This window comes from Brienomyrus brachyistius, unplaced genomic scaffold, assembly GCF_023856365.1.
Source record: "Brienomyrus brachyistius isolate T26 unplaced genomic scaffold, BBRACH_0.4 scaffold38, whole genome shotgun sequence".
Classification (NCBI taxonomy): Eukaryota; Metazoa; Chordata; class Actinopteri; order Osteoglossiformes; family Mormyridae; genus Brienomyrus; species Brienomyrus brachyistius.
In genome coordinates, this window is record NW_026042313.1 from 2,526,503 (window position 1) to 2,552,148 (window position 25,646).

At 38.9% G+C, this 25,646-nt stretch overlaps 1 protein-coding gene across 8 annotated transcripts in view; it reads right to left on the reverse strand.

Moving 5' to 3' along the window:
- The window catches only part of LOC125722365 (agrin-like), a 186,252-nt gene that overhangs the window by 76,213 nt on the left and 84,393 nt on the right, over positions 1-25,646 (reverse strand). For 6 of the 8 annotated variants that reach the window (XM_048998507.1, XM_048998505.1, XM_048998506.1 and 3 more), the window contains one exon: positions 15,875-15,910. In XM_048998507.1, the coding sequence (XP_048854464.1) occupies positions 15,875-15,910 (36 nt within the window). Of the gene's footprint in view, positions 1-15,874; positions 15,911-18,068; positions 18,864-25,646 lie in introns of those variants that run through there. The other 2 variants (XM_048998511.1, XM_048998512.1) reach the window with 2 other exon arrangements.

Sequence of the window (25,646 nt, forward strand, 5' to 3'; positions counted from 1 at the left end):
ACCAAACCATGGTTCAAGAATAAAGGACTGAAATGAACCATTGATCTGCGGGATTGCACCTGTAATGGATATAAATGAGTGGCAAATGAGTGTTTAATGTTGCTAGAAATGGATTAGTCTACAAATTTCCTCTTTAAGTATTTTACGCAGATGTGTGTGATTGACTAACAACCCCAGCCTTGCGCCCGATGTTGCCCAGGATAGGCTATAGCCACACCCTGAAACTTTACTTGTCTGTAAATTATGAGGTACTTCGTTTATACTGCTGATGTGAAAATATTTCTGCATCAGGGAAAAATGCATAAATTCAGACTGAAATGTGGGCAAATGACATTGGTAAACATAGTTTCTAGCACATTACAGAGAATTGAATTTTTATATCTGAATCAACACAAGTTTCTGACTATGAACTTGCGCTGATTTGTGTCTGCTGTTATTGACACTTACCACTGCATTTGTGTAAGGTCATTTATGAACAGCTGCGCAAAAAAATCTGTTTTCCAAACTGATGTGAATGTAACTTCTCAGAATAGACTAGATACTTGAGAAACTGCAATTATTATTATTATCGTCAACAATATATCACTAAACTAGTGATGGTGGTGTAGAAAAGAATTCAGAGATTTGTGCAGAGAGATCAGAAACAAGCTTTTTAATTAGCCTTAACAATGTGATGTATATGATTAAAGTGTATAAATCCCATGAAAAAGCTTAGCTGGAATAACTGGAACCTTTAATGTGAACAACCACGAGACACCAGTTACGAAATCTGAACCAACAGAACTGTAAATAGAATATTAACAGCTCGGTATGTTATGATAAAGTTCTAAATTTCAAGACCACCTTCAAATAAAATTGATAAGTAAAAGATTTAAGAAAAAAAATCTCTTACAATGTGTAAGTTGAACAGTTTTATTATATTGGCTCATCAGTGTATATACATAATATAATATATAATAGAAGAAGAAAAGAAGTATATAATATGGTAAGAAGAATCAGAGAAGTTCTGCACAGAAATATACTGAAGCGCTATCCCCAATTATTCAAAGAAAATTCCTACATGGAAGGGAGCCAGACATCTTCAATAAAAAGTGCCAAATAGCTCACACCTAAAATACATTTGAGGGGAAACCAGATGCATGAGAGACTTAAACGCGGAGCAGGCCAACATTGCCTGGGTGCCTGATATTAATAATGGAGATGTAGTAACAGGCCCGATTCTGTCACTGTCATCTCCAGCACAAAGCAAAGCAGGCAGGCTATGAAAAGATTACAACTTCCTGAAATATACATGAATAAATCAACAGTGCCTGTCAGCAGCACCACACAAGATTAAATTATTCAAGCCTCTGTTTTGGCGAGTGCTCGCTATCTCTTCCCGATTCCCTCTTGTGACACTTACTTTGCAACTCTGCACACCCTTGCCCTGCATCCACTTCATGTTGAACATGTAGTTCACTCTCCACTTGTTGCCATGTTACCATTTTCTATTGACGCCCACCCCCCAAAACAGTTTCCATGACATCGTTCTTCTTCTAAACACCACTTCAGTTTGAGAGATATGACAGGATGAGACTGAGTCCTGTGACTACCAATTATCAAAAATGTAAGATGCAGCAGTGATGCTGCCAACATAAACTGCCATGGACAAAGAGAGTTATTGCAGGAGAGTTTGTGCTTTTTCCTGAATGACAGCCTAAGTGTTTCCTATAGTCCCATGGAATACCAATGGCATTAATCTTACACATAAATTCATAACATTTTCAGTTTCTTTTCTTCTTGCGCATTCTCTCGCAATCAATAAGGTTTACAGTGACTCAGTGTCATGCCCGGCTCGTCCGCTCCTCGTCTGTGCCACGCCCCCTGATTACCCACGTGTTCTTCCCTGATCGTCTCCATCTGTGTCTGCTTATTTTGATTAGTCATGTCTTATTTAAGTCCTGGTCTTACCTGTTTGCCCTGTCCGTCATTGTAGTTTGTCAATGCCTGTGTTCCGTCCCGCTCTACCCGCTCCGTTTCCCCGATTAAAGACCCGTTTTCCCCGTATCCCGCTTGCCTGCCTGCTCCTTGCTCGCTCGCCTGCCCAACGATCGCCTGCTTTATCCGCGATCGTGACACTCAGTTGCGGAAACACTAATTTATTCTAAAAACAAGTGTAAAACATAACAGAAATTAAAATGCATGACTGCCTCTATTTTTTGCAGGAAAGGAACGTTTGAATGACATTAATTAACACAATACACAATTAAGGCCAAAAGAAAGTCAAGGTCAAATTCAGCTTATACATTATGGAGTATGATACCTGTACTTCTGTTCTTTGCTCATATTCCAGTTATTTAAAAGTGTTACCTACTGCTTTGATGACAAACACTGACATGGGGTCAGGATGGATCTTTCCTCAGCTAGCTAGCTCTAGTCACTCTCACGCAACAAATGACTCAAGTCTTATACCTAGAGCAGGGGTCCCCACCTATTTTTCTCCTAGATCCAAATGCCATTGTGATTAAGGTTGGGGTGGTGGGCCTCCTCACCGATTTGCATGCCAGATTCAGTTATATTTTGGTCCGGATGTAGAGCCGGGCCCGCAGCTGCTGACCACCACTCTAGACAAATCACTAAGTTTCTCTCTCACTCAAGTGCTCTTACTTTTTCCTTTTCAGGCTACAGCCTATAGAAGGAAAATGGGGAAAGCCAGTACTTGTAATACACAAAAACTCCTCCCACACTGGTGTAAACAAGCAGCCTGTTATAAAGCTCATTAAAGACTTTCCAGTTCATTAGTCCCTCCTGTCATTACGGGTTATTTTTTTCTCTTTAAAAAAATATTTTTTCAATGTGCATATTACTGTAGGATTTCCTGAAGTCATGATAGACTCAATAAAATGTATCCTAGTTTAAGGCATATATGCATCTCAGGAAGATATACACACACTTGCATCAGCTGTAGCTTGTTATCTCCCACAGTCCTTCGCAGAGTTAATTACATCCAACAAAGGGAAAGCAAACATCCATGCTTTGTAGATGCTGCTAGGATTTTGAAAGATGTGACAGAACTGGAAGGATATTCAGCTGCTTTTCTTTCTGGTACAGCCGACAAAAATAGATGCACAATATGAGCCTAATTTAATGAAAGTCTTGTTTATTTGTAAGCGGACTGTCAAAATTTCAAATGTACTAATTATAAATTGAAAATTCATTGGTAATGCTGTTAGAAACATACCAGTGGTACAAAAATCTACCAAATGTTTTAAAGCATGTATATCACGGAAATGTAACACAACACACACAAAGTACTGATTATCCATGTTCTATATTTCATATGATAAATACATATTTCTCAGAGTAAAGCATTCATAATGACTGAACTGTTTAAATTTTACGGTACACTTTATGCAGTCATCACTGCCTAATTGCTGAAATTATGATTAAAGTCAGTGATTTACATTTTTGATATGACAAAAACTAAGATAGAAATGCTGTGTAGTGATTTCTTTTTTATACTGATTATTATTATATTTTTTTTTATTTTGGAGCCCGGGTGTCTTTACCATTGAGGACACCAATGTCACTATGGATATGTCAGCAATGAAGGTGAATAGAGTCGGGTCAACACCAGTGGTGGGCACAGCCAACTGAAAAATTCACTCTGCTAACCACTAATCCACTAACTCCAAAGTTTAATTCATTAATGCTAAACTGATAAACCACAAAAAAAATTAGCAGAAGCTAATGATATCCGCTAAACACTAACTTTTATATATAAGTTTATCTTTGGTTGAATTCTTATCTATGAAACCCTAAAAAATATACCTAGAGAGCTAAAATTTTAACCTGTTTAACACTGAAGGTGTTTAGCACTCTGTCCAACAGTCCAACAACATCTGTTGGACTGCAGTGATAACCAGGGGATATTTAGAACTTACACAATTGGATATTGTGGGATTCTACTGAGTATCCAGAATAAGTATGTATTGAAATTTTCTTTCTATGATATCCCCTTTGTGAGGTATAGGAATTTTTGTTGGAGAAGCCCTATTTCACAACTGGTCCATCTGGTACCTTAAGTTATCCAGCTAAGCAAGAAATCCAGCTTTGTGATACAGGCCCCTGTTCTCCAGTTAATTCTGGGTGCCACAGTTTAAATGGACTTTATCTTCTTTCACTTACATTTAGCCCAGACCACTTAAAATCCAACAAGTTATCAACTAATCACGTCTTGTGTTTACAAATAGTCAGTCAGCTCATGACAGTAACAAATGAATGATTTTAGTGTTTACAAACGTTTTTGACTGTTACATTTTATGAACTTTTCTTGCAAATTTACAGTGGGCAGAACAAAAGTTAGTGGGAGATAATTGGTCCGCTAATGGCTTTCAAAGTTAGCGGAAACAGTATTCTGCTAACAAAAATGTTGCTTTGACAATAAACGATTAGCAGATTAGCGAAATCCTGCCCACCACTCATCAATACAATACTTGAACTTAAAAACTCAGGCAATCTGCTCTTTAATTTCGTAAACTAAGGGGCTCAAGAATGAATTGTGAAAAGTTATAAGCTGCCTCACTGATGACATGTCCTATTCCAGATGGCAGGATGGGGGAATTATGGCCATAATCAGGGCTAGTGTCATCCACTATATCCAGGACACTGAAGTCAGGTTGTCTTGGGCCACAGGGGGTCACATTAACCCCAATTAGTTTTTTTTTTTCCTTTCAAAAAAAGGAATGTACACCCCTCTCTCAACCACAAACCTCTTCACTGCTGGCAACAGATGGAGTGATGTAAGCTCTGCAATCATACTTGAACCCCTGCCCCCAAGATGGGGAAGCAACACCAACTGGGGGACCTTCCCAGCCAATTCTCACTCTTAGAGTCCCATCTGGTGACAATTTGCACAGTGCTGTTTCATTATCTGCCTTAGGTACCCAACAGAAACGTCCTAATTTGTGCAGTCATTCACTCACATAAATTGTGAGTACACTAAGCTTCAATGCTAATGTTTAGCAAAAAAAAAACATTTTACCATCTCCTGTCTGTACCTGAAGCCTTGAATGAAACTAAAGGAACATTTAAAGCTGGAAAGGTAAAATGAATTGCCTCAAGAAGTAGGATTTACCTAAGAGCCTGTTAGCTCTTTCTCAGTTCCTGTCACACGTCTCTGATTCTCACTGCAGGAACCTTCACACCTTCAATGTGACTCAAGCGTCTTGGCTGGTTTTGTGAATGTAGAGCTCTCCCATTTCTATAAGACAATGGGTTATCTTTGGCTGTTATAGACAGGGGGGGGCATGTTTATCCTTTTTTTTGCTTGGTATTAATTAGAGAACATTTCTGTTCAGATCAAAATTGCCAAATCAAAATCGAGGGATTACCACTGGGGACATTTCCAACCATACACAGTATTACTCTTTCTTTACATGCAGTTGTTTGTCTTCAATGAATGAGTTTTATGACACCAAACACACTATAACTAGTTAATGTACCTAATAAAGCCATTTTTTGTACAGTATTTTTGATTAAGAGGCTTTTGGAAAAAGCTCATAATCGTAACAGACGTACTGCATGGAAAGGGGACATGATGACATTTCTGACACTAAGCAGCACATTTTATAAGATACTTTATTGTGCTACATTTTAATCATGTTCATTAATGAATGACAGCTACATACTCTGGGGTATATTACACTGTTCCATTGAAAATGTTTTTGGACAAATTTTTATAAAGAATGTGACAGTACGACACAAGGGAGACACAACGCAGATGAAAAAAGCTGGCTAAAAACATGAGTAGAGCAGAATGGTGGTTGCTATGGCAATAGGGTCAGGTCTTTCCTGGTACCTCCTAAGCCTCATCTGTACACTGTGACCAGTCAAGGAACAGGATGAATGAATTGGGCAGAAATATTTATCACCCAATCCAAACTGCACCTTTATTTCTTCATCAAAATGAACTCTGAGAGGTGTGTCGTAAGAAGCTAAAAAAACAAAACAAAGTCACTTGTCACTTTCAGGGTGCATCTGTTACACCTGTGTCAGAAATATGCATCCAAGCATGGTCATTTCCAGCTGGTTATTTACAGTGAGACATAGTCATTTTTGTAGAAAGCTCTCAAACATTTTTGTGAAGTTTGCTGTCTATTTTTAAACTGGTCTCTGATGTCTTTGCTTTCAAAACATTTCAGCTGTCAGTTACTAATAAAATTCGTAAAATCAATCACTCAATCTATTCTTCCATCCGTCCATCTGCTTATCACAGTCAGGGTGACAGGGTGCAAATTTATTTTCTATAACTTCCTGGGCTGTAGTTCTGGTTTGGCAACACCTCTTCCAAGTCTTTCCTTAAGAAATTTTATAGTGAAATCAAAGATAGCAGTAAAAATGAGCAGGGTGTTAAAATGTATTGATAACATGCACAGATATAATTTATTCATTAATATATGCCATTGAAGGACATCAGTGCCTGTCCTGAAAAAAAGGATGAGGAATAAATAAATATAAGCAGCCTAGACCAGCAAATAAGACAAAGTGGAAAAACCTGAAAACTGTCATTTTGGAATGTACCTGAATACCAGAACATCACAAGCCTTAATTCCCCCCCCCCCCTTCCCCCATTTTATCAAAATCTGTGCATCTACTAGAATGAACAGCTGGGAAGCGTATAGCTAAAACAGGGAAACAGATTTCTTGATTACTGGGGAAATATACTTTGAAAAACCTTGTCAACTGTTGAGAAAACAAGCTGCGATGATGCCTTAAAATATCCTGCTAATAGGCAGCTAAGACTAGACAAGAAGGTTCTTAGGGAATTATCAAGCAGGTTCTGAGAGAGCTCATTAGACCTTGAAAGTTTGGAAAATATCTTAGGAGCTTACAAAAAAAGATCACTTATCAGGCAGGATCCAGGGGATATAAAATAAAATGTTTTGGACTGACTAAAGAAAATCTTAGGCTAGAGTTTATGTCCTTTCGCTTCACAGGTGCTGCTTCTCTACTTAATGCAGTTTTCTTTGACTTTTCATTTGGGTTACGGCAATCCCCCTCACCCCCACATTTCAGTCAGGAGGCTAAAGTAATAACAGCCTATTGGATCCCAGATATTTATATTTATGACCAATGGATCTAGAAGTTCTGGGAAGATTTTTTCACGAACACAGGAGAAAATGAGTGATCACAAATTATACAAGGTCAGGCAAGCAAAATAGGTCTATAAAAGCAGGATAATTAGTGCAGTAGATAGCGCTGTCATCTCCCACAGCCAGGGTGGGGTTTGTGAGTTTTTTTTGTGTGGTATGGGATTCCACTACATATTCTGGTTTTCTTCTGCAGTTCATAGACATGTAGCTAGGCTAACTGGTGTCTCTAAGCTACTATTGTTATGTGACTGTGTGACCTGCAATAGTCTGGCATTCCATCCAGGGTTCCCTTGGCTCATTCCTCTCCTATGTCTGGCTCCAAGATGGCCCATGACCCAGTGCTTGGTAGATGGATGGATAGATGGAAGGACAGAAGACAGCACTTGACCTTGAGACCTACCGTCAAGCAAGTTACAAATAATGCTTTTTAATACTAATATTAAAGTTGCACCACCAGGACAGGATTTACAAATTTATTGACTTTAAGTACTTAAAATATTATATTTGAGTGACGTACCTGTGGAATTGTTAAACACTGTAGCAAACAAGCCAGGACACTATGTTGCTACTCCTTGTCCATCCTCTGCCATTTATTATTTATATAAACATTGACGTGATCGGAGTTACTGTCTATTGGGCAGATTCCTCCAGAAATGCCCTTAAATAATTCACCAGAAGAAACAGTTTATTCCTTCTAAAAAAAAAACACTAATGAATGGGGGGGGGGGGGCTTAAACAAATAGGTAAGCTTCATGCTTTAGTTTTCGAACAGATTTTTGGAACAAAAAGATTTCCTTCAGTATCACAAATTTTCATAATAAAAATTTGGCACTCCAAATTTCAGTATTTGGTGAAGCTTCCCTTGGGAGAACAACAGCACTCAGCTCCTTTCTGTAGTGTCTAATAGGGCTGGAGAACACTTTTGGAGAGATCTTGGACCACTTTTCCATGCAGAACATTTCCAACTCATTGAGTTTTTCTTGTGAACTGCCTTCTTGAGACCATAGATTTCATTTGGGTTCAGGCATGGAGACCGAGTGGGTATTGCAAGATCTTGTGATGCTGCAACTTTCTTTGTTGATTTTGACGTGTGCTTTGTGTCTCGTTAGCAGACCCAGTCACGGTCCAGTGTCAGCTTTGTGGCAGAGGTAACCAGATTTTTGGGTTAAAATGTTCTGTCACTGAATGGAATTCATTATGCCACTGATATTAACACAGACACCTGCACCACTGGCAGCACATATTGTAACATATTGTACCATGGGTATGATCTGCCTCCCTGTATGCAGCCCCATTTCTTGCCAAACGTGACGATGGAGTTTGTGACTGCTTGGCAATCTTCAGACGCTGGGATCTGTGTTTGTATCAGGAAGAGTTTCCTTCATGGAACTTATTCAAAAAGCTTCTGCTCTGAGGTGGCATCTCACTTGATTTTGAAATCTCAAGATTCAATCAATCTTTGCAGTTGTGACACTGTGATCTTTGGGATCCTCTTTGCCTCTCTTTGAGTTTCATGCTTTTCAAACTACTTTACTGTGACCATAATTGTGCTTCCTTAATGTTAACTGAGTAGCCATTCTCCAATCTATGCAGCTCATTTTTTCCTCATTCGAGCTGAAAGCTCTTTGGTTTTACCCAGGTTGATGGATGACAAAAGGATTTTCCTGTGTGTTAACACATATGAGAAAATAGTCATAGACAACAACAACGTTCCTAGACACTGAAAGCAAGATCAGGGAATATTGTTTCCCCAACGACGCAAAATGCTTTGGTTTTATGGTACCTCTTTAGGAGTGCCAAAAATTTTGCCACATATGCTTTGAAAATGTTTTGAAGAAGGAAAAACACTTTTGCAGGAAATATTTTTATTAAATGAATAGTTGATGACTTTTCCTAACATTTGACAGTAGAATCATTATATGTAGTATCTGCCCTCTACACTTTCTTGAGGGGTGCCATAATCTGTATGTATACAAAGAAGTCTAAGCCGGAATGCCCGGAACTCCCTCTCACTAAGCTCCAGCTTCTCTGGAGAAATACAAAGCCATTCCGAGGCCAGCTGAGAGATTTAATATCTCCAGTGTGTCCTGAGTCTGTCCTGGTTGGATATGCCCAAAGCACCTCCCCAAGGAGGTATCCAGAGGGCATAGTAGGTAGGTTGCTGAACAACCTCAGCCAGCTCCTTTCGACACAGAGGAGCAGCGGCTCTACTTTGAGCTCCTCTTGTCATGGAAATTTGCATCGTCATGGCAGAAAGTGGACAGTACAACATAAGAGCAACAAAATTAAAAAAACAATAAGAATAACAAAAGACTAAAAACTGTACCAACAGTACAGTATAAAAAGTACACTATACAAACAATGTGGAAACATAAATATAGATGAGTGTATTGAAAAACAAAATTAAGAAAATAAAATAAATATATATATATGTAAACATAAATATATGTATGTGTGCAAAAATACAGTGTATGTTTGTATGTTATGCACAGAGTGGATATATAAATATATGTACAAGACTGAAGATAACATGACCTAATCATGTTAATAATACAAAGCTTTCATCCTGGCAGATAGGAATATGGAGGATGCCTCACAGTTGAAAAATTTAAAGACAAGGATTGTCAGTCTTGGTATATGGAGAAATGTGTCCTTGGCAAGACTAGTCAGCGTCTGTGGAAAAATATTTTGAGTGAAGAAAAATACTTTGAGTTGTGGAGACAAGCTTTTCCCTAAAAAATGCAAAAAATGTCATGTTTGTTTACTTATGGTTAAGGTTAGGGCTGGGTAGGATTTAAAGTACAGTGGGGAATGAGGGTTGACTGAATGAGGATGTTTCCCATAGAAATGAATGGAGAGTTCCCCCAAAAATATGAATACAAACATTGGTGTGTGTGTAGTGTGTGTGTGTGTGTAGTGTGTGTAGTGTGTGTGTGTATGTGTGTAGAGTGTGTGTGTGTGTGTCTAGTGGGTTGTTCTGTCTTCTGCCCGTAGCCTCCAGAATAGGCTCCAGACACCCCCCCCCCCCCCCCACAACTCTGAATAGATCAAGCAGTTAAGAAGATGGAAAAGGTGAAACATAAGGGACAGTGCTTAATATCACACATCAACCTGTGACATCATACAGTCCTTTAATAACGGACAAACTATGCTGAACACATCCACAGCAAGTTTGAATGAGTCAACAGAGCCTGCCACCTGCTACTGAACTGCTACTATCATGGAACCGATGAGTGCTCCCTCAGATGAAGTGTTGGTGAGCAACACCAACAGCCACATCTTTTAAAAAAAGGAGATATTGTGAATGAACAAGGTAAAAGTAAATTAGATATGCAGTCGATTCAATTTGTCACCTTTTCTTTTTATGTTCAGCATTTTAAGGGCAATTCTAAGATCATCCATCCATCCATTTTCCAAACCACTTATCCTACTGGGTCGCGGGGGGTCCGGAGCCTATCCCAGAAGCAATGGGCACGAGGCAGGGAACAACCCAGGATGGGGGGCCAGCCCATCGCAGGGCACACTAATTCTAAGATCATCCTAAGTAAAATTTGAACCTTCAGAGTAAATAAAGTACTGTGATAATTATCGTTAACAACTTATATGAATAGGTTATGTTTTTAAATATCATGTCTGTGGCAAAACGTGGTAAAAATTACTTCAATTAAAACATCCATCAGAATCTGTGGTGACAACCCCCGGTACTACCTAATGTTTGAATGTGGTTTAGATAAGGATTAGCCTGGTTACCCAGGTGTAAACTAACTGCTGAGTGAAACGCATTTAAAAGGCCAACACATATGTGATTATGTTCACACACCAGCCATAGGGTGGAAAGTTTATTGCTACACAAAAAGCCCTGACAGATGCAAAGTATTGCAGGAGACCACACCAACCTTGCATAAACAAGGGATGTCTGCTTACAGGGACACCCTCTGTTTTTAAAAAACAATGGACCTGAGGTATACATTTATATAACCACTTCTGTTGACACCATTTCAACTATCCACAACTTTCATAATTTGTTGCATCCTGTCCTTCTGATATCTACATTCACTTTCATTATGCAAATATAGTAGATGCAATGTTCTCTGGAGTTAAGATAAATCATCTGAATACAAAACAGCTTCTATCCTTTCTCTTTGGCCCTTCTCACACTTGGTATTAACATGCATCCTCGGTGATCCAATCACATTTGGGCAGCGCTAAATACAAGGTGTGAACAGATCCAAACCAGATTGAAAATGCGTCAATATCCGATCACTCAAACCACATTTGGAGGTGGTCTGGGACGCAAATAGCCACATTGTGAACGTGAACGTGAATGTGTCCTAGGCCGCATTGAACAACCTGACCTCCTCATGTGGGCATAAGTACGGAGGCGCACGTTAAATGCTCAAATGGTATTTGACATATGATTTATGTTGAGTCAGTGCAGAGTTGGCCATTGTGTACTAAACTGCATTGTGAGCAACAATGCATCTTTTTTTCCTAACATTGAGAAATAAGTTTATATTTAATGTACACTTTGATCAAGCCTCCTTATTTATGTCAAAGCTGCTCCACACTTTATTAATATTGGTGAAATGTGCCGGTAAAAATTACATTAGTGAAAAATTCAAGCGTATAGGTAACAATGTGTGTTCAACAGCCTAGATAATAGACATGCTAATAGAAACACATAATAAGAGTGCAATTTCTATACAGTTTTATATTGGGCTGTCCGGGGCCTTGAATCCCCAGTAAGAAATTCAGTCCCACACCGGTCCTGACTACTTTGTTTCTTTTACTTAATTTGCTCCAAGTCAGATAATTCAGCATATTAGGCAAAACAATGGGCCTCTTTGTTGAAATTTTCTAAATATTATCATATGACAACCAACATAATGCATTACAGAGTGAATATTTTATAATGACGTCACATTATTACAAAATACAATTTAGAGATTATACATAGAAAATAAATGTTAAGAAATTAAAATATTTATCTATTCATTTATTTATAGATATTTTAATTAGATGTTGAGTATTATGGCATTCATTACAAACAGCTGTGGCAGTTTTTTACCCTGGAATGTGCGAATACCTTGATTTCTTCTTCCCCTCCTTTCATTGTTTGGCAGATTCTGCATTCAGAAGTGATTATGTGCTTATTTAAATGAGTTGCGGGAAAGTGAGATCCAATTAAAAGTGGCCAGTTGAGACGCATGCAGAGAAGCATGTTAATGCCAGGTGTGAAAGGACATATTTAGCGCTGTCCACTTGTGATCAGATCACCCAGGACGCATGTTAATACCAGGTGTGAACAGGGCCTTTCAATTACGGGACCGTTAAATAATTTTATTGAAGGTAAACAGAAACAGCAATTCAGATGATTTCAGCAACACTCTTTTTTTAGTTTTCTGGAACCTTACTACACTGCAAACTTATTCGGATATAACTTATGAACAGTTCACAGACTCCCACAAACAGCTGGTGTGAAAACAGAAAAAGTCTAATTACTTTGTGGAAAAATCATGATTTTCTGCAGGCTGACTCCTTGACAGGCTGAACTGTAAAAAAAAAAGTCCCACTGGACCAAAATGATCTGTATGTAGATTTGTCCCAGAAGGATCTAAATACTAAACGCCTTCTAGACCTTAACTAAAGTGCCTACATTAGACAATGATAACCTGAAGCCTTCAGAGAAATATACTACAAAGATAAGCTGAGTCTTAATTGGGTGCATTTCCTAAAAGCATAGCTGCTAACAAAGTTACAACTTACATAGCTGTTATATACAACGGAATGGTTCCAACTATGTACATTGCTAACAAGATCTTTTGGGAAACATAGCCCTGGTAACCTAACTAAAAAACAGGACTGCTCTGGTTCTGTCAGATAAGGCCAATCTGGAGCTTCAGGGAAACTGCACACGTGAGAACTGCATGATCTGTATCCAGGAGAGTGTTAAACAAGGTAAACTGAGCAGTAAGGAGAGCTTTTCCTACAAACTCATGAATCAGAGCCTAAGATCGAGGTCAGTATAACATCAGGGAGAGATTTTCACAGGCTTCACAGAAGGAAAAAGGGAAAGTTTATTTTCAGAGGGCCATATTAAAACCTGTCAAGGCTGCAAACGCAGGGTCTCAGAATGATGTTAGATTTATAGCGTAAAGTGTTAAGCATGATCAATAACTACCATGGTCTAACTGCATATGCCCACTGGGCAGCAATGACAACATGGTTCTCTATACTGAACCTTCCTCTTAGGTAGGGTTAGATGATGAATTGGAAGTCAATATAAACTTCACCTTTGCCATCATATGGTACTGCACCAGGATGTAGGATGTTTGTAAAAAACAGAGATGGAACCTTGGCTGCTGGTAACAATATGTCAACAGAAAGAGGGTACTAAGGTATTTTGTGCGGAAATAAGTGACACTAATTCTAACATTTATTTAAGATGATAAACCAATAATCATCCATATCTGCTTTTGTCTGAGCCTGTAACTATTAATTTCTGCTGTAGTTGTTCCACCAGAAGTATGTATACTGTCTCTCTACCACAGAAGTTTGATTCTCAGCAGCCATCTGACTTTATTATGAATCTATGAATTGCACATATTTTCATTCAAAGAAAATTATTTACCCTTTACCTGTATATATACCTTTACAATAACTGCAAAATATAAACAGACTATGAATTATTAAGTTAGTGATTAAGTTAAGTTCTATTAAATCATAGTTAATTTAAATAAAAACATCGCTACAAAATTTGTGAATGAGGGGTTTTGCGGGCTGAGTGACATGGCGAGCAATAAGAGAAGAGTGGCTCAAGATCACAGCCATTTAAGACCTTTAATTGCATTTCTCATCCAAACCTGGTGCTAATGGAACCTGAAGTCCATTTACATCTAAATACACTTTTACATATCCATTCACTGGCTTTTAGTTAAGAATTTTAACCTTTAATAGGAATTAGTCACAAGAAAGGACCACCGAAGTAGACATTTTCATAAACACCCACTTCAGCATGCCAATTTTGTGTTTTTAGTATATACTTCAGCATGTATTTTTTACAGTCCGCAAACCTACTGACATTTCATTTCTTTTCTTTCTGTTTAACTGTTGCCTTCCTATTTAAAAATAAAAATTGTGTGTCAGCCTGCATTTGCAATATACAATAAAAACAGAATGAATACTGCAACTAACAAAAAAGAAAACCCAGAAGAAATCACATTAAAATATAATACAAGTAAAATGTAGAACACATGCAAGTACAAATAAACAGTGACATGATGAAATGGCATTACAATTAATACCAAAGGCAGTGGTACAAACACACTCTGGCATATGCTTACCCAATCTATTACCATTCACCTAGTCTATTAAACATGGCATACTGCATGTTTACATGCAGACCACAAAAGATATATGCAATTTTTGACAGTTTGCTGCATCAGCATAGGGTTTATATGTTTTTTTATGTTTAGAAGCTTACATGTGATTTATAGTGACAGAGAACAGTTACTCAACCAGGCATATAAAACTAAATTCACAGTCCACTGCGCATTACAAGCGCAACATATTTAACGTATATTTATTGTCTACTACGTTCTGTCACATATATTTTTCTTCCTAAAACTTTAGCACTTCTCTCCTGCTACAGTTCTTCACCTAGAAACTCTGTTCAACCCTGCAAAACCTCACCCAATAAGGTGAAGTGTGATTATATTTTCCTTTTTGATATTCCAAGGTCATCCCTATTTTTTATCAAATCTTTCCCATTACGAAAAATAGAAAACAGGGGGATGAAAACGTATGGAGGAAGGAGAGTTAAACAGATAAAAGTTGTCTGAGTACTTCTGAGCTTTTATGTACACAACAATCAAGGATCTTCAGGAAATGCCCGTCTAGTTATGAAATACCAGAGGACTGCATTTCGGTGCTGTAATCTCTCCTTTGGTAGAAGCACATCTGTCGCTCCCTAATACTTATCTACTCGTTCAGATTTTAGGTGCCAAATGCAATGCTTGAGGATGGCACTAGGCGAGAATACTCCAATTAGCATTTTAAATTAGCACATCAAATCAGGAAACTGACCTCACTACTCTTATGTCCCCAGCACCCTGCCACAAAGGGCTAGATAAGTACAGTTTAGCAACACACACGCTTTGCTCATCCTCATTAAAATTATTTGACTGAAACCCCCTACAACTTAACAGTGAGCAAACCACCAATAGCTGGGAAATCAGTACCCAAAAAGGTAAAAGATTCATACAGAAGTTGTTGCTGCTCATAAGATGTGGCTTGGGACTCTATGAATAGTCATTAAATTTACGTTTAGGAAGAAAAATAAATCATGCAAGGAACTGTGCAGTGTTTGGATAAAGAATGTATTTAAGGGTCTTCTTTACATTCCTGTCCCCACATTATGAATTTTGTCACAGCACTAAATTAACATGAATTAACATTAACCCTTAATTCATACAACAAACACAGACATACATAATCCCATTATAAACTGCAGAAAAACAAAGTCGAACAGCTCTAGATGCCACTAGAATATAAAGGAAAAAGAGGTACAGCACAGCTAATAGAGTGCTGGTGGATGAAAGACAGCTGAGCTAAAGTTATATCTGAAAGTACCACGTCCCAGTCTCTGCACTGCTACAATTAAATGGAGAGCCCCACTAAAACCTCTGACAGAGCACTATTACCGGTAGAGAGGAAATAGAAAGAAAGCAAGAATTACTTACCGTCAAGTATTTGATTTTGGAAGTTAACTGGTTTGTCTGAAAAAAAAAACATAAAACAGCATATTACTTCAAAGACACTGCATCACATTCAGCTCAATATTTAGAAATCTGATTCAACACAAACTAGTGCAAATACCAGATATTCACTTTTAGCTCTCTAATGGGAGCAATCAGCTACTGAAACAGGTTTCAAAGCCTGAACTAAATCACTTGCATCGCGATATGAAAAATGGTTAAGGTTAGGTAGTGGTGGTACAAAACTTCCACATAATTCAGAATGTGTCCACAAACATATTTTTGTGATGGAAATTAAATAAGAATAAGAAATGTTTCCTCCATTCATCTTCTAACCACCTGTCCTGGTCAAGGACGCAGTGGGGCCTGGAGGCTACCCAAGGCAGCATAGGGCACACAGCTGGGGGCACCCTGGACAGGATGCCAGTGTATCACCAAGTCCACACACAGGCACACATTTACAGAAATACACTATGGACAATTCAGAGTAGCTGACTAGCCAAACATCTTTGAAGTGCAGGATGCAACCTACAGGATACATGCAGAACATAGGTACACTTAGAACATGGACATACACGGTCTAAGAAGGATTCAAACCTCCAACCCAGAATGCAACAGTGCTTTTCATATCAGAATGTGCTAAAAGGATACACAACATCACTGAACCAATCTGCCCCAACCCACTCACTCAGAAAATGTAAAGGTACCCGAATGCATGACCATAATCCACCCAGTGACACTGCCTGACTTTAAAATGCTGCCATGGGTGAGCTGACAAACTGCTAGGAACGGCAGGAGACTGCCACAGCCGAGGCACATCAGCTCCAAATCGCTCAGCACCTACACTGACTCATGACCTACTTACAAATAACACTGCCTGGGAGTGCCTTGTTTGGAAAAAGAAAAAGAAAAAAAACATGCAAAATTTATGTTTTAATGCTCTTCACAACTAACTTCTACACTGTTATCTCCTTGGTCTATAGTACAGCATTCAGTGCATGCAAGATACAAATGCCTTCTGCTTCATCTTTGCTGTAACAAAAATGAACTCTTTCTCTATCAGCAAGTGAATCTTAAAAGCCATGTGCGAGAGTAATGTCTAGATAGAAGAGACACTGGTTATGTTCTTATGAAACATGGTGAAAATACAAATTCAAAAAAATCTACCACCTGTCAGCATAAAAAAATCTGACCAATAAAGTGGGAGAACTCAGAAATGTACTTAAAAATGCACAAGCATTCTGGTTCTGCATTTGTGTGATAAAAGTAATTAATGGCCTTCCATTTGAATTTAGATGCAACAGCATTAAAGTAGCTAAGTACAGAGGCTTTCTTGGACAGCATAATGGCTTTTTCACTGTGCTGGTGATCACCTAATACAGCAACATCTAAATGGACCACAGACTCCGAGGTAATCTGAGGAAGTTTCATGTTGTGTCACTGGCCTTATGCGCACATGAGAGCTGTCAATGACAGACAAATTATTAACATATGGTTATGAGACCCGTTGCTTTTAGAGGAAAATACACAGTATAGTTTTTTCCATACTTTTTCTGTTATACATATGCAAACTGAACACACAGTCGTATCAGTCATACAGTGGTTGACGCCAACATCATGCCATATATACTGTAGAAATGCCCAAAGGTCTATTCTTCAGACTTCGGCTTTGTCCAAGTAAGTCAAAGCCTATCAAAGTTCAGGGGTTACATCTGTCCCATCTAATAGGACTTTTACATTGTTGATAACAGACTGCAAATCTCTGTCCATCTCACACTTAGTCACTCATTTACATGTAGCAATACACATTCACTTGCAAAAACTCAACTTGACACACAAGCAGTAACACACACAATTCACATATTCATACCTTTATGGGGGCTCTACAGTCATTTCAGTGGGCATAACACTAATCCCAACCTTTACAGTCTTAACCCCTGCCCAACCCTATCCTTAACCATAAGTAATCAAACAAAATTCATGACTTGTGGGATTTTTAGTTTTTTGATTGGAGTGACAGATTTTTATAAAATCAAGGTTATCCTTCTGGGAGCCTGCTGAGAAAATGTCCCCATAAGGTAAAAAATTACAGGTTTTTATCAGATTGTGCGGCAATCTGGTCCCCACAACGTAATAATTACAAAAACACGTACACAGAAACACACACACAGACACCTACAGTTGTTCAGAAAGAGGAGCACAGCAAAGCCGAGCGTGGAGGTTGCCAGCAGAATCAGGCAGATGTTGCAGGGGATCATGAAGTAGCGTACCACCAGTGACACTTTGTGCTGATACATCCTGTCCCGCTCAGGGAGTGGGACAGAGTATTGGCAACCGCTCATCCTGTACCCCAAACCCTGTCTGGGGAGGGGAAGAACGGAAACCACGATACCAGGTATAGATTTGGACAACAAGAAAGGTCCAAAATAAGTGCTTTTCAACAGATGTTCAGATGGGCTGTTTCCAGTTTCCAAGCAAAATGGTCCCTTCAGTAATAGCATCCGTGATGGGAAAGAACGGGGGGGTTCCCACTAGCTCTGGCAGCATGACCCCCCTTGCCTGCATGTCTAGGAAAATTGCAGTGATGTAGGAGTGGTGTTAGTCACCCCAGTGGCCAGGTGCACTCTTGCAGGTGCTTGCAGCTACTTTCCTGGCCAATAATATCAGCACTCCGGTGAGCCCTGGTGCCTGCCACTGGAGCTTGGTGTTCCTAGTAAAACTGGAAAACTTCAATCCACATACCCCAGGAATTAGTAAACCAGGAGTGTTTAGATTATAGAAAACAGGTATGCCAAATGGAGAAATACTTGTTATGAGTGACTGAATAGGCAGCATGGAGTCTTCCCCCCATCTACAGGTCACCAATGCCAATCCAAGCAGTCTTTATTCCCTTGTCTTAGTTCCTGTTGGAGCTCTTGCAGTATAACATCCTGGTACCTCACAGGATATCAAAAAATGTGGGGAACACTGGTTCTGCTCATCCAACTCAATAAGTCCTGCTCCAGGTTCTTCAAACCAGGAAAAAAAAATTATGATATCCTCTCCAATGGATTCGGATTTATGATGAGTGATTAGCAGATGGACATGAAGCAGCTGCCAGAAACTCCCTCAAACTGAAAATGCAGTCCCTCCACCCTTCCATTCAACCTTCTGTCGATTTCCCGTTCTGCTGCACTCCTAGACACCCACACCCTCCTCCTACAAGGAGGCAGGGCACCTGTAAGCTGGAGGGACAGATGACTGGCTCAATCTGTGCAGGCGATGCTCAACAGCAAAATCAAACCAAACTGGGGCAAAAGAAAAGACCAAGCTTTAAGCGGCATAAAAAAAAAACACCCAGTCCAAATATTGTTTTCTCCTCTGTACCTGGTCAACGTCTGCTGACAAACTCCCACAACAAAGGGCAATAGCTTCTCTTTGTTCCCTCAAAGAAAAGATTAGATTTTTTTTCTTTCGGAGTAAGAAAAAACAGGTTCGTTCAGCCCTTCCTTCTGTGAGGATTTTCTGGGGCCACCTCCCGCGTGTCACTGCCCATACTGCCTGGCCTCAGAGGACCAACTTGCTTTCTAGCCCCCGGTGCTGGCGCCTGATGTGAATGCGCTGCTCCTCACTCAGCCGGCTAGAGGCTGTGTGTGTGTGTGTGTGTGACACGCAGTGAGAGAGGAAGGCAGAGCCTGAGAGAGAGAGAGGAGCTCAGAATCCTTATACTCTGGCAGAGAATGAGCGCCTCTGCCTTTGCTACATTGCCGATTCAAAACTGCTCCCCATTTCAACCGGCAAAGACAGTGACGAGTGCATGAGAGGGACTGACTCCGGCAAAAAGGAGGAGGGGGCAGGCATGAAAAAGGGAAGCGAGACAATAAGCATCTGGGAATACTTCTTTAGGAGGGTGGGGGAAGCAACTGAATGAGCACAAAGGAAAGATCGCACCAAAAGTCTTTCTTAATGTTTTCCAGCAACAGATCACTTGCTGAGAATTTATTGCAACTAACTGGTTTGATTTGCAAGCCTCATATTTCATTATTATGGGAAAAAAAGACATAGAATGACAAGAAGTCAGATGATTTTTCTTCAGTCTCACTGTAAGTATGAATTCCCCCTTCTGCTCTGAAAAACATTTTTCGGTCTCCTTCCCACACCCCAGTTTTTAAGCCAATTTTGTAACAAACTAAAGCTTATTCAGAGCCTCATAGATACCCCTCAACTTACACCTATTAATTCTTCTCTTTTTTTGTTTGATAAACTGCCACATAATCTCTATCTTCATTAAAAAACAGAAAAAGACTACAAATATTCTATAAAATTGGTCAGTGATCAATGGGGAGACAAAAAAATCAAGCACCTGTATACGATTTCAAATATTAGGATGAAATGCTTCATAAAGATGTTAAGGTTGTGACAGGGTTTTACATTCTGTGGGATTCTTTTAAGACATCATTACATGACCATGCACATACACCCACGCTATACTTATCTACAGCAGCCCTTCTTGGACAATTGCACGATTATCATGCATGTTGTATGTTTTACAAATGGCCAAAAATAAAAAGAAAAAAGGAAAAAAAACATAATTCATCGCTTGAGAGAAAAAAATAAAAAGCAAATAATCATGTTACCTGTCATATTATAACAAGTCAATATCTCTTGCATCTTGAATCACCTATTGTTTAGGTCAGAAGATAAACGCAAAAACCATTTTTAAATGAACGATAGAGCCAAATTTTAATACAGCTTATAATAACATCTCAGAATGACACAATAACATACTGTGGTGTGTCTTGCATATCAGTAACCAAAATTTAGAAATATACAGTACATCATTCAAGCTGATCCCTGATCACTTAATCTGTAAGTCACAGTCTAGTGGAACAAATTCATTAGAAAAATGTGTGATTTCGTAAAGCAGCTAAAAACCCTAACTACCCTACAAGCTTAATTTTTCTGCATATTACATTCCAATAAAAGTCATCAAAGTACCTAGACACATTTTGAGTACATCTATTTTCACCGTCCGCCCAATTAAAGCCAATTGGAGAAGCATGCAATAACATGTTCATGAAAGTCAATTAAGATAATTATTCACTAAATTAAAAGCACAAAATATTTACTTATTTAGTAGACACATTTATCCAATTCAATTCAATTTATTTTTATATAGTACCTTTCACAACTGAGTCGCCCCAAGGAGCTTTATATGAATGTGTTGTGATACAATCCTGCATAATTTATACAGAATGATTCAAACACAGGAACAAGGGAAGACACGGAAATGAAAGAAAGAAAGGCAGAAGCAACAGAGAAGAGAAACCAAAGACTCCCGAGTTGGAAGGAAAAAAAAACTCCTGGGGATCCAAGGTTAACTGGCTGCCAAACCCCCCCCCCCCCCCCCCACCAGGCTAACATTACAGAAAAAGAAAGACTGGGCTTACTATCTAAAAATAAGCTGTAAACTGTAGTCAAGATCCAATGAGATGTTTGAATGAGAAATCAGAGTCAGCCGGTCCCTGAAGCAAATGATGTTAAGGGCCATACTCAAGGGCCCACAAATGAAACCACTTAGGGGCCCACAGGAATTGAACCAGCGACCCTTTGATCATGAGCACAACCTGCAGAGCCTCACACTGGAACACGGTTGCATGACACCAGCAGTCCTGGGTTCAATCTTAGGGTATAAAGCAGCACACTCAGTATAGGAATCCGAGAAGAGTGAGCTGGTGAACTCACTACAAATAAACTGGCAATGGTGATATCTTAGGCACTGGTAATACCTTGCCCACATTAAGTGCTCCGAACAGCCACAGTCTGCTTGCCGGAATAGCACCGAGTCATCTGTCTCTAGCCCAGCTGTAGCCAAATAGGTCTGGGGATGGACCATCTTGCTAGCCCAGCACAGCTTGGAATATCCTGGAACACCCCACAGTAAGGAAACTCCATCCCCCAATAAGGATGGGCAAGGGGGAACAGGATGATATTCCAGCTGGCTGGATCAAAGGCCATGAATAGCCATCCCCAACAGGGCCAGAATGGCGCCGAGAGTTAATGGAGAGGAACTAACCATCAGTCACTCACTCATTAACAGGTTTCTTTCCTTTTCATCACATTAACAACATCAATATGAGTATTTAATACCTTCCATGCTCTGCTGGTCTGTTCTGTTAGTTCCCTTTTTTATATCTTCGTTTCCCTGCAGACATTAGACAGAAACACTATGGAAGGAGATTAGGACTGCGGAGCAACGGAGAGGGGCTGGACTTTCCCTGTCTTCAAGTCATGTTGGGAAATTGTAAATACGTGATGAGAGCACATGAACACCACTACAAAGTTGTATTAACCAGTGGGGGCGAGTCATTACAACTATCATGGCGGAGGCAATGGATAGCTCCACTATAAAAGGCAAATTATTTTTAAATAGGTAAATTTCATGAATCGTGTCATTGCAAAACTCCTTGTTTTGAATGTTTAATAGATTGTTATTAAATGGTGTACCACAAAAAAAATATATACGTTTTTGTCTCAATACTTGATATGTGGTTGGTGAGCTAAGTGCTGTTTGAGCAAGGGATTCCAAAAAGTTAAATTAACGCTGCAAATGCATTTTGGCATTGAGGAATGAAAAATACATCACAAAAAAAAAGTTTTCTTATTGCCTCCATTTTTCTCCAATGTAAGCCCTTGAACACGTCATATTGTAATTACGATTTCCCAGCTACCTATTCGGATCTTCTGAGTAGGACTGGAAGGCAGCATTAAATTGGGATGCAGGAAAGAAGGCAGAAGACAGTCAAAGGGCAGGCCTCAAGCTATTCCTCTCTAAGAACGGTCCCACCTCTCTACACAGCATGACAGGATACAAAAACCTCTGTAAATTAGAAGAGAATGACACAATGACAACAATGTACCCCCCCCATCTAATCCCTACTCCTCACACAGCCTCCAGAACCTCTACAATCAGCACGTTTACACGCACAGCGGTTATGGTTATAGCTCAACTATGCCATTTCATTGGACTACTGTACCTGTCCCGGTATACATGTACAGCAGGGTAATCGATTTAAAGTATGTCTGACTCCACTACAATAGGTGGCGATATGGCTCTTTTCAGCTTGTCAGTATTGGACGTTTTCCAGTTGACCTACCACGTCACAGACAAAAAAAAAAAAGTAATATAATAATATAAAAATAAGTAATAAAATAATGGATGCATGGACAAATGAAGTTACACAAGCTTTAATTGCTATCTGGTCGGAAGAACATATACAACAATATCAGGATAGCAAAACAAGAAATAAAATATTATTTTGTATAATATAGTATGACAGCACAGTATTGGAACATGTTCAAATATTGCAATGTGATTTTGTTATAATAAATATTAGGGTATTTATGAAACAAAAAAGGAGTTCAACATAAACAGCCTGATCATAATCTAGCTGACTAGTGATGTAAGAACTGGACATGCATAACATGCAATGTTGGTATTAATATCACACGTTGCCCAGTTCGACTACAGCCATTTTTTAACTTTCAGCACAAAATACCCTGCCTCTCATTGTGATGACATTCAGCATCGGTACCAGTTTTTACGCCAGTGTAAAACATTGGTTTTGAAGTACCGTACTTTTGTTACGTTCTTGAAGTACGGTACCTGGTGTGGTGGAAAAGCACCCTTTGGTTGAGCTGTGTATTAGACAACTTTACAGTGCTGTACATTTCATACGTGCTGTATGTACTCTGCTATGGTCCAAGCTTCATCTTTGTACCGCTTCTTCTGTTACTTCTGGGTTAAATCCGAGGGGGGAAACTGTGGAGGATGTGCAGAGCACCTAGGCCAGTTTGAGTCCAATGTATACACACAGAAGTAAATCAACTCTCAATAGGGCTGGACAATCTATTGATTTCAAGTCGAAATCGCGATTTGAAGCAATGTGATTAGCAAATAGCAAAGGCTGCGATTTAGGATATATATTACTCTGCACGTCAGACTCAGGGTTTAAAACTGCTGTGAGAATAGTTTTACAAATTCACGCCGTGCTCCCTGTTTAACTGTTCAACCGCTTTCTGTTTAGCAGCATAAGTTAGAGTAATAAATAAGTGAATATAATTGAAATAAGTGCTATAAGTGAATTACCTTCCTATTTCATGGTCCGAAATTGTTTCAGAAAGGTCCTATCATCAATAGAACCGGTGATCTCCTTTTAAACACCAGCAGCGACATATTTCAACATATCACACCTTTTGTGTTTGTTAATGTGCAATAGCATTAGCATACTGCTAACCCATCAAAACAACAATGAGACAGTCAGTAATTCTCACAGCAGCGGAGTCGGTGACCCCCGAAAAAAAAAACGTAAAACCCATAAAGTCATGTTCATGTCATATATTTCTGTGCTTATTAATTTAAGTATTTCCAAAGATTAATCTTGTGAAATAAATCTTAATCCCACAACAGTGATAAAATAAAAGCCTCGCTTTAACATAAATACTAAAAGAATAGATCGCTTTAATCGCTATTACAGTTGGGTATGGGCACATGGTCTTATTATTTAGAAACAATACAAAAAGAGACGCATATAATGGTTTTTCATTTGTTTTGTATTTGTCCGAGTAACAAAGCAAAGGAATGATAAGCAGCTTCAGACAAAAACTGCATTTTACTTGTCATTTCAAATAAAATGCAGGGCTGCCAGCTTTGGTCAGCTGCATGGAGTGAGATTTTCTGTTCTCTGTTCTGAACATACATTTACATGTATGCAAGTTGTATTACCTTGTAAATAGTCTGTAGGGTTTGCAAAATGCCCTGATGTTTTTGATGCAGCTAATTTTAAGTTCAGAATGGAATAATATAGATTTGCCATAAGATTTCTTGCTTGAGAGTCTGAAAGAATTTGCAACCCTGAATATGTACTTTTTTTTTGTTTCACCTGAATTGACTTGTATAGAAAATAACTGTATACAGTTGTTAAAAAGCAGAAACTTCGACCAACATGAAATCACCAATAAACTACTTCTATTTATTTGACATTTTATAAAACGCATACTACATTTAAAAAATTCCATCTTTACAATTTCAGGACAGAACAGCCACTCTTATGAACATTACGGCTTTTCGAGTCTTAGTAGCCGCAGTTATTAACACTAATAACAGATTAGCGCAAACAAAAGGGCTGCATACACCGAAGTAGTTCTTGCTTGTTCATTGGCGTGGGAAAAGGCGGTTCTAGTGTTATTAGGGGGGGTTACCTGCAAGATCGCTATTGTTTTCTTTATGCTGTAATTGTTTTCATTATTACTTTATTTAACTTGACACACCACATCTTTAAATTCTCATCTTTGCATTACAATATAGACCAGTTAATATTTTGATGGAATCTCATGTGGTAATGCTGTTATATTTTAAATTTATTACACACTGAATATTGAACTGAAGCATAAAAAATTATATTCCGAATCAAATCGTAATCGCAATGTCTGTCAGAAAAATTGCGATTACATATTTTCCCTAAATCGTTCAGCCCCAACTCCCAATCACATTATCTGGGTGTCACAGTCTGATTTTGAGATATTCGATTTAGTACGATTTCAGTCGGATTAACATGTTTACGTGTACTTTAAAAGTCTTGTTTTAGTTCCACTAACACAACAATTCGATTTTCTTAGTGTGCATGTAAATGTACTGAGTGTCTACAATTACTGGATGGATTTTAAACTTCCCATGAGCATTGTAGAGCTCAGTAATTCTCAAACAATGGGGTACAAT